Here is a 10198-nt window from a genome sequence, read left to right as displayed (position 1 = left end):
ACATCTCTGAAAACATCTTCAATGAGACACTGGAAGACAAAAGGAGTGCAGGAGAGCCTGTACAGCATGCGCAATACTTCACGTAGTCTTCCACTTGTCACCTTCTCTGATGCACAGAAGATTGTAAGCACTGCAAAGGGTAAGTTTGGTAAATATATGTGACATTGTAAAAGAGATAAGCTAAAAGGGGCAATAAATATGGAAATTTTGATTTTATTAAGTCCTTGATAAACAATAAAAGGCAAAAAGTTTTTTCTCCTGCACCATAGAGAATAAACTGGTTTGGAATCAGCACCATGCAGAAAGATGGTGTAATCAGTTAAGTGTGTGCTAATTTCTAATTGCTAATTTGGGAACATGACCTTGACCTTTGTCAGCTGTTCAACTATAGGCCAATATGAAACCTCCCCCTTACACAGTACTGTAACTTTGGATTCTGTTTCATCATGTGCATTATAAAAAAATTTAAAAAAAAGTAATGGTGATTATAGATTCCAACTTTTCATTTATAGTTCATATAGATAATATCACCAGGATAGCATTCTTTTTTAAAATCATATAGTTCATAAAATCATACATAGTTAAATATAATATTCATTTTCGTATACATCTTGACCCCAAAAAGTCTTGTTTGAAGTCCTGTTCTTTTTATTTTATTTTATAGTATTTAAGCTAAAGTGTGAACGTAAAGGTATGTATTTTTAATCGTTACTCTATGCCTTTGGCCTTCAGCTCTTCTTTCACTCTTTTTAAGTAGTTTGGGTCAGGATAGCCAAAACTGGGGAAAGAAAAAATACTTCTTAGGAAAAAAAATCATGCATTTTTTTTTACAGTACAAGAGCTTAAGTTTGTTTAAAGTAGCTACAACTTACCACTCAGGTCCACCATATGTACTTGTTTTGTGATGAATGCCATTCCAGGTAATTGCATCTTTTTCTCCAGTTTTCATGACGGATCCAACAGTAAAGATGAGTTTCTGATCAAAAGCCCTCATCAGCAGTTTGGACACATGGTTTCCTTCAGCATTGTCCGGTAAGTACGCAGTGCAATGAGTCCCACTGTAAGGCTTTCCAGGGTTTGGATGTTCACGCTGAATAATAAAAAAAAACACAAAATGGGATTAGCAGTGTATGAAAGACAGTGTTTAACATCATAACATGAAATAAACATAAACTCAATAATGCTTTGTAATGTGTTTTAGTTAAATTGTGTTTCCTCCAGAACATTTTTCTGATATGGTGGTAAAGGGGTGATATAGGTGTTGCATGCAAGCGCTAAAAGTTAAAAGCACTAAAAGAGGCCATGCCCGTTGTTGTATTTTCAACAGCACTTATAAAACAGTTACTGACAGTAAATATTTTTGCGCTGTAATAACAAACAAATTCAACAGTTTTAAATGACTTATGTGTAATATAAACCAAGCAAAGTTCCCAAGGACAAAATGTTTTTAGCTTATACAGTAATTAATTTAGCAAAAATATTGAAGACATTGCCCTATAGTTTGACATGCTGATGAGCTGCAGGTCGCTACACTTCTCTTATACAAGACTGCATATGTTTTAACAAAACAAGGATTTGTTTATTACTCTGTCCTCTTTTTAAAACATGTTTGGTTTTTACGTTATACAGTATACTGTATATAAATTGTAAATGAGGATCGTCAGGTCATTATTAACTCTAATAGAAGAATCTTTGAATATCAAGCAAATGTTTATAAGTTAGTATTAGTTTCAACTTTGACAAGTTAGCTTAGAGAGCTGAAAAACACATCTGGATGGCGAATTCCAGACTGTAGCTGTACAGCGGTTTTAAATATCGACTGTACAAGCCAGTTCTCCACAACACTTCATTACTGTAGGTATACATGAACGGTAGTATATACAGTAGCAATCACACCCTGGACGGCTTGCTACTGAGAAAAAAATAAAATGCGAGGTAGCTAATTAGAGAGGCATCATAGCTAAACGTCTGTAGTTACTTCAGAACAAAAAGGCCCAACTTTGTGGCATTATTTGGTTTTACTGTGTAGCCTCTTTACTAAACCTCTCACTGTTACAGTACAGTATATTGGACGTTATTACTGTTGCATTTTTCACCGCTAAGAAGGAACTTGGAGAGACGAGTGAGCTTTCTTGCTGCCCAATGCAAATGGCTGGGAGTACTTTATTAAGCACAGCACTAGATAGCATAAACAGCACATTCAATTTAGCCTCAGCACGAAATCAACAGTCAATAGAACACACACACCTAACACACACACACACACACACACACAACCTGGCCGAAGCCACTAACCCAAACACCTTTCCCCAACAGGGTGAACACACAACAAGCCCCTCCCACAAAGCATGATGGTTGCCAGTCGAAAACCCCGCCCACGCCACACTGCCCCCACCCGAGCTGTGACCGTCCCCACCCGAGCTGTGACCGTCCCCGGTCACCATGGCGAACTTCAATCTTGGAGGCGTGACGTGGTCGGCGCTGGCGTTGTGAACGCCAAAGTCTTTTTGCAGGAAAAGGAGGGGCGCAACCCTCTCCCTGAGGTGGACCGGCCTCCACAGAGTCCGATGTTTCGCTGGCGTTGGGCTGATAGGTAGCGAGACGGGCCCGGTGGAGCACGACCACTCGCGACCGCCCCGTCAACCGCACCCGGTAGACTACATCGGAGAGCTGGGCAATTACCGTGCAGGGGCCCACCCAGTGGGACATAAGCTTAGGCGAGAGCCCCCTTTTCCTTCCGGAGGAATACACCCAAACCTGCTCCCCAGTAGCTAAGTCTCGCCCCCGGCTGTGAGTATCATACACACGGCGCTGCTTAAAACCGGCCAAGTGTTTACGCCCAACTCGTGAACACAGAACAGTTTGTCTTTTAGAGAACAATTTGTCTTTTAATCCAACCCAGGCTTTGTGGGTAAATCCAATTGTGGAGGTGGCCCGAACACAAGGTCCACGGGTGTGCGCAACTCGCGGCCGAACATTAACGCAGCTAGCGTGAGCTGTGAGGACTCCTGCAATGCTGTGCGATATGCCCAAAGCACGAGAGGCAAATGTTTGTCCCAATCCTTCTGCCGGTCGCTGGTAAGCACGGCGAGTTGGGTGATGAGCGTCCGATTGAAACGTTCCACGAGGCCGTCACTTTGTGGATGAAGGGGCGTGGTGCGGGTCTCTTTTACCCCGAGGCGCTCACACACCGCCGCAAACACCTCCGCCTCGAAGTTACGCCCCTAATCGCTGTGTAACTGCTCCGAGGTGCCGAATCGGCTGAACACCTCATCCACCAGCACTCGAGCTGTGGTGGAAGCGCTCTGGTCAGGAACAGCAAAAGCCTCCGTCCACTTGGTGAAATAGTCCATGGCCACCAGCACATACCAGTTCCCGCGATCGGAAATGGGAAACGGCCTGAGAATGTCCATGCCCATACACTCCATAGGTGCCCCCACCTGAAAGTCCTGCAGGGGTGCTCGTGAGCGCTGGGTAGGGCCCTTCTTTGCCGTGCAGACGTCGCATCTGTGAACGCAGTAATTCCTCTCCGGTCCAGACAATGCGCGGCTGAAGTAGGTGATAGCACGCTCTTTGCCCTCGGAAACCTGAGACAGGACAGCCCCCAGCCCTACATTGCTTGCGTCCGTGTCGAGGATAAACATACGAGATGCGTTAGAATATTCCAGAATGGGCGACGTGACCGGATTTTCCTGTAACTGAGTGAAAGCACGCGCGTGCACCCTGTCCCAGCGAAACGGCTGGTTCTTTTTCGTGAGCCCATGCAGTGGGCTGGCGATCGTGGCAAAATCCTCCACGAACCGGCGATAGTAAGAGGCAGGTGCGGAAGGTGCGGAGCTGCGACACGTTTATCGGTTCAGGCCAATTATTTACCGCAGCAATTTTGGCTGGATTGGTAGCGGTCCCTTTTGCACTAATTACATGGCCCAGAAACACGGTCTCTTGCCGCAACAGCTGGCACTTTTTAGGGTTAAGCTGCAAGTTTGCTCGCCGGATAGCCAGAAAAACTTTCCGTAGATTAGCTAACGCGCCCTCAAACTCTTTCCCGTGCACCAATAGATCGTCCAAGTAGACCACACAATGGCTGCGAGGAATGTCGGCCAGCACTTTCTCTATCAGCCGTTCAAAAGTAGCTGGAGCGTTACAGAGGCCGAACGGCATGCGCCGAAATTGCCATAGCCCTTCGAAAACGCGGTTTTAGGTCGTGCTGCCGGGGCGAGCTCTACTTGCCAGTACCCGCTACGCAGATCCAACGAGCTAAACCAAGCCGAGCCCGCAACGTGTTCCAGCGCATCATCTATTCGCGGTCATGGATAAGAATCCTTGTGTGTCACCTCGTTTAACCGCCGGTAGTTAACACAAAACCACCACGACTCGTCCTTTTTACGCATGAGCACAACCGGTGAAGACCACGGTCCGGACGCTGGCTCTATGACGCCCGAGTCGGCCATCTCACACAGCTTCTGTTTGACGATAGTACGTTTAGCTAATGGGAGGCGTCTCGGATGTAGCCGAACAGGAGCTGTGTCTGACTCAACCCCACACTGCTACGCTGCATTAGCTCGGCACGGTGCAAATGTTTAAGGCTGGGTCTGGCAGTGTACAACCGCGCTTGCCTTATAAAAAAATATAAGTCCCAATAATCCCCAGCGCAACAGCGAAACTGTAAAGCCGGTGTCTACGGACACCCGTAGTGAAACGTCGGAAGGTAAATCCAGCAGTTGGGAAAACAAAGACGGCTGTGGGAGGCGACTTCCCCTCGGCGGCCCCCGGAGCTAGTTTAACGGCTGCTGGGGTACGTGTCCTCAGGCCTGAGAACGTTGCAGCAGTAGTCCGGCGGTCCCTGGCCTTGCCGTTGTCGCGAAATCTCGGAGGCTTGTTCGAGCGTGACGCCCTCCAGCGAGAGGGCCACCCGGACGGCTATTTCCGTCAGGGACCAGACCGTGGCGAACTCCACTATGGCGAGGAACGCGTGGGGTTCGACGGCGCCGTTGTAGGAAGGCAGGTGCAGCTGCAGGTCGCCTCACCGGCTGACGGCGCACGGAGCTGTAGCTTGCTCCAGCACCTGCGCTGCGTCACCGTAGGAATCCCCCCCGAGGTCCAGTGCCGGGATCTTCAACACGCCGCTCCGCTCCGGTCGCCGCTCCGCTCCGGTCGCCGCTCTTTTCTCGCGCTGGCCCCGTCAGGGAGGATTTTCCTCCACCTCAACTGTTCTGCTACTCGGCGGCCTGCTTGAATTCTCCGGATGTCCGGCTGGGAGTACTTTATTAAGCACAGCGCTAGATAGCATGAACAGCACATTCAATTTAGCCTCAGCACGAAATCAACAGTTAATAGAACACACACACCTAACACACACACACACAACCTGGCCGAAGCCACTAACCCAAACACCTTTTCCCAACAGGGTGAACACACAACAACCCCTGTAATGTGGCCCATGCATTTAAATAAAGAGGCCTGTTATGGCGGGGGTCTCATCGCCCGTGCGGCCTTCCACACTTGTACTATTATAGGGGGAAACACTGCAGTATCACCTCAAGCACAGAATTAAATTAAATTAAATTAAATTAAACCAGGATATTACTGTCTGACACAATTTCTTAAGGAATGTACATTCCGCCTTTTATTTCAATAATTTTTTTTCAAAAAAATTATTTATTAAGATCAATAAGGCAGTCATTTTGAACAGAGAAATGGCCAAGAAAACTATTTTAACTCATTCTGAAAACTTTACAATCCTTTAGACAGTGCAGTGATGTTAGAAAATAATAATAAAAAAGAAATAAAGATGTTCTCTTACCGTCTGAATGCCAGTAGGTATTTTGTACAAAATTAAAATTGTACCACATTCAGGAAAGCCAGGAAGGTCTATGTCTTTGAGGTGTTGTATATACATTGTTCCATTCGGTTGGTTTCCTTTTAATATCCCAAAACATTTCCCACATACAGGGCAAACTTCTCCACTGCTTTTTATAGACTGTTTCAGACACTCACTGCAGAACTCATGTCCACATTTTATCTTTGTCTTTTGAATTAACATATCCAGGCAAATTGAACATTTATCTCCTTTACTCTTTGTCTCTTTATGTTTTATTACTTTACTTTGCTCCTGGACAAAATAAAGGTTTTGCAGCATGGCTCCACTTCTCAGGTCAGTGCCATGTGTTCCTCTCATCTCCTCCATTTCCATTTGCCCCTTCTGCCCCTGTAAAAAATCCCATGGATATCCCAGCGATAGTTTTGTCTCCTCATTAAATACAGTACGTCCAATAATCTTTTCAATATCAGCTATAGCGGGAATGACATACTTTGGCAGTCCAAAAAGTTTCCAGCTTCCATTGCTTTCTCCTCCACCCACACATGGGTGTTGAGAGCTAAGTATCTGTTGAGCTATTTTAATGTAGGAAGGGTCTTTAAGATCACAGGTGACTGCTGAGGTGACAGCTTTTTGGTAGAGATGAGTTAAAGCTCTGAGGGCGTAAGCTTCGAGATTGACCTGATGAGTTCCTCGGGATCGCGCTGACACCTTCACCGAGCCTTTGACAGGTTCAGCATCAAACTGAACTCCAAATTTATTTTGGATCTCTTGTAACTGTTTCACAAAAACAATATTTAATAATTTCCAGTGTGTCCCATCCATCTCAACTGGAGCTTGTGCGTTTTTGATGTGCATGTCCAAGTTATTTGGTGTCTGCCTTAAATAAGAACTTTCTGATGATCTCCACTGCTTAGTGTCCATCTCAGTGTTGTAGGGATTATTGTAGCTAGGTGATTTAGCAGGTTCCAAATTTAACCGCTTCTTAACCATCGATGTAATATGTTCTGGTGCAAACAGCAGGTTGTTATTTGCTGACATGTTTAGCAGGATCTTGTTCTCTTCATCTGGAATATGTTGCAGCACCTGTTTCATTACATCAGACTCCATGTGTGATTGAGGGACAGGGACAGATTTGATATTATTTGCTTTAGCCAGGTAAAGATCAGTAAAGGCCTGAGTAGCTTTGATTACAGAATCACTCTCACTCTTCTCATCAGCTTTCTTAGCAGAGATTGAAACACATGTTTCTGCATTTATTTTAACTCCAAACTTATTCTCAATCTGTTCCAGTTCCTTTCTGTAAGTTTGACTGAGATAACAGTATAGAAAGGGAGGGACAGTGAGAGCTCCTGGGATGTCAGCGGGTCCTGGAAGATTAGACGCAGCTCCTACATCCTTCATGTGCTCAGGTCGAATTATTTCTTTCACAGTCATGTTCCCCTAATAAATATAGAAATACAAATGTATACAGTTTAATTAAAAGTCAAATTATAGAACTCTCATTATAATGTATAAACCTCTAGGATTATGGGTAAAATGGTTTGTGTGGACTGATGCTCTTCTTATCATCTCAAACAGTTTTATGAATGACACAATAAAAATGACCTACAAATTAAGTGAAAGTACAGTATTGTGGACCCATTTCAGACCCTTTGCCTTGAGAAGAAGCTCTGTTCTTGGGTCTTTTTGTTCACAATGTCAGTGGGATTTAACTTTTTTTAGGGTTTGTGTTTAACCGCAGCTCTGTTCACCAGTTATCCTGATGAACTCTCATTTTGTCTGTAATTGTTATTACTTTTAAAATAAGGTTTATGTGTTTATACTTAACATACTTAGTGTTAATGTACAGTTAAGTGTAATATTATGATAATTTAAGATCATAACTCATATGATTTGATAGAATAACAGACTTTTCCTTTTTGATGTAGTCAGTTTATTATGATCCAACTGCCAAAATAATAATTAATCTAAATCAATTGAAGTAATACATCTGAGCACAGCCCCCTACAATTAACACATTTTAGTTCCTTAAAAATTAAATACTCAAGTACCTTAGAAACAAATATTTTTTAAATAAAATATCTAAAGAAAATGATACAGTACAGCAAGCAGCTGAAACACTCTTAACCCAAATTTTAAATATTACGCAGCAAACAAAAACATAAAATGTTCTAATTGTTAATGTTAGTATTTAAATAAAATATTTTGTGTTGAAATGTTCAAAATTTTAGATAAATTAATTTAATAATAAAAGAAAATTAATATTTACCTTTGGCCTGGATCCTTTATTCAGAGACTTTGGTTTATCTTTCTGAAAGTGCACTGTGGCGCTTTTATCAAGCTGCTTAAACATTAAAGTTGCAGTTTTTATATAATTTAAAGCTGTCGAGAATTGTGAAGAAATAGACTGATTGTAAAACCATAAATATAAAACAAAGTGACAAATTTGCTGATTTATTTGTTTAATAATTTAAAATAATGCACATTCTCACCAGTAGATGGCGTGATCTCCACCTCTGCAGTGTGTCCATCACCTAAAAGTTGAACTTCATGAACAATGCATTTCTGTTCATTAAAAGGCTGCTGAGAACACCAGGTCTGTAGAGCTGTCTGTAGATGATATTTCCATCTCGGAGGTATTTCTTCTGGCCAGTCCACTGTCATATAAACCTTTGCAACGTCCCGAGGTGCTGAGGGGTTTCGATCATCATCTGCTGTATCCTAATGTATTAAAGGAAGCAGGAATAAATATTTAATACAGTTCACAGAATACTTATGATCTATTTACGCTAAACACTGTCTCAATATGCTTTTACTAATCAGGCTGTCGACATTTCACAGAAGGGGGTGTTACACCTCTGTATCTTTATAACAGCTACTTCAGTGCTGATAATGTGATAAACTCACTCAGTGAACAGCATCAGTGAGAAACATTTTTTAATATAAGCATTTAGATCCTGCATTACCAGGTAGATCTAGGTCTGCTTACTTAATACAAACTAAACATCCCTTTCTTTATTTCATTAAGAATGATGTCTTATCTTCTTATCTGCTGATAAATCTCTACATCATGGCTCATCATTTGCTTTTTTCTAATTAACAGCTGTATTAGAATTAGTAAAACCTAATGAGCACATTTGGTCAAAAAGACACACCATGATGAATTTTAAAACACAGTATTATTATATTAATCATAGTTTCATTCTCTTTCCTTCCTTACCATTAGTCTGAAAGCAAAGTGTAAAGTCTTAAAGTCTTAAAATGTCTCTAATAACTTTAGGAGGTTCTCTTACTGTCATTATGATCGCTGAATATTTACTGAAAACATCCCGGAACAGATGTAGTTTGCCATAAAGCTGCCTCGTGATTTATTCTTATATTTTTAACTATAGTATCTGAAACCTCTTTTTTGTCTTGATCAGATTTATACAAACATACAGTATACTGTACTAGATGTGCCCACGACTTTGTTTGCGATTTTGTAAGCATGTTCTAAAAAATGTACAATGCAACCTGTTGAATTTTGGAATAACCTAAAATATTTGTGTGTTAACTTTTACACGTTAACTTTTAAGTGCATGGAATGAAGGTGTGAGATGGCATTTATTAAGTAAATTTTTTTATTGCATACTCATAAGCAATTATTATGTACAGCGCCATCTGTTGAATTTTTAAAGGTCGACTTTTTATGATATAAGGGTTGTTGTTGGTCTTTCGGCTGGCAAGGGGTCGCCCCAGCGGAATACCCAGTCTGCACTACAACTTGGCACAGGTTTTACGCCGGATGCCCGTCCTGACGCAACCCTGCCATTTTATCCAGCCTTGGGTCCGGCACTGCATCCAGTGGCTGGGGTTTGGTGCCCCTCATGATATAAAGGTGTTCTTCCATAAAAATTTTAAAGAAGCATATCTTCTCTTCTTGTAGGCTGATTGCGATTAAACAAAACCTCCATGTTACCTCAAGATCAGTCAAATACAGCTGTGAAAAACCCATTAAAATAAATTCATAGTTCATAGGTTTTTGATGTGTGTACTAATAAACAGACAAAATTCCAAAAACCATCTTGATGCAAAGCAAGATAGTTCAAGCTGTGAATTGTCATAACTGAGATGATTATGGCTTAATTCGATTCAATTCAATTTTATTTGTACAGCGCTTTTAACAATTGTAATTGTCACAAAGCAGCTTTACACAATCAAATGAGCTTCCAGCTTATGAAAACCCCAAATCCACAAGAAAATTAGAATATTGTGAAAAGGTTGAATATTCTAGGTTCAATGTGTCCAACTCTAATCAGCTAATTAAACCATAACACCTGCAAAGGGTTTAAATGGTCTCTCAGTCTGGTTCAGTAGGGAAATCTCAGTCTGGTTCAG

The 10198-nt window shown here is 42.0% G+C and overlaps 1 protein-coding gene across 1 annotated transcript; it reads right to left on the bottom strand.

The window, feature by feature from the left end:
- Positions 1 to 254: 254 nt before the first annotated feature.
- Positions 255 to 8882, bottom strand: LOC128510988 (E3 ubiquitin-protein ligase DTX3L-like). Its single transcript, XM_053483574.1, has 5 exons — positions 8314 to 8882; positions 8091 to 8203; positions 5804 to 7261; positions 873 to 1090; positions 255 to 778 (listed from the first exon to the last, which is right to left on the bottom strand). Exons 1-5 carry the CDS (start codon positions 8483 to 8485, stop codon positions 709 to 711), a joined length of 2031 nt encoding a protein of 676 aa, XP_053339549.1. The 5' UTR covers positions 8486 to 8882; the 3' UTR covers positions 255 to 708.
- Positions 8883 to 10198: the final 1316 nt, after the last annotated feature.

The sequence above is a fragment of the Clarias gariepinus genome, chromosome 23 (assembly GCF_024256425.1).
Source record: "Clarias gariepinus isolate MV-2021 ecotype Netherlands chromosome 23, CGAR_prim_01v2, whole genome shotgun sequence".
In the NCBI taxonomy this organism is placed as follows: Eukaryota; Metazoa; Chordata; class Actinopteri; order Siluriformes; family Clariidae; genus Clarias; species Clarias gariepinus.
Note: the sequence above shows the minus strand (reverse complement) of the source record. Positions and strands in the feature narration are given on the sequence as shown.

What these genes read in the sequence shown, in the direction of transcription:
- LOC128510988 (XM_053483574.1), bottom strand. Translation starts at nt 8,485, where the DNA reads ATGACAGTGGACTGGCCAGAAGAAATACCTCCGAGATGGAAATATCAT. An exon ending in GGAGATCACGCCATCTACTG is followed by an intron (nt 8,204 to 8,313) that starts GTGAGAATGTGC and finishes AATTCTCGACAG; the next exon opens with CTTTAAATTATATAAAAACT. An exon ending in TACCTACTGGCATTCAGACG is followed by an intron (nt 1,091 to 5,803) that starts GTAAGAGAACAT and finishes TTTATTATTCAG; the next exon opens with CGTGAACATCCAAACCCTGG.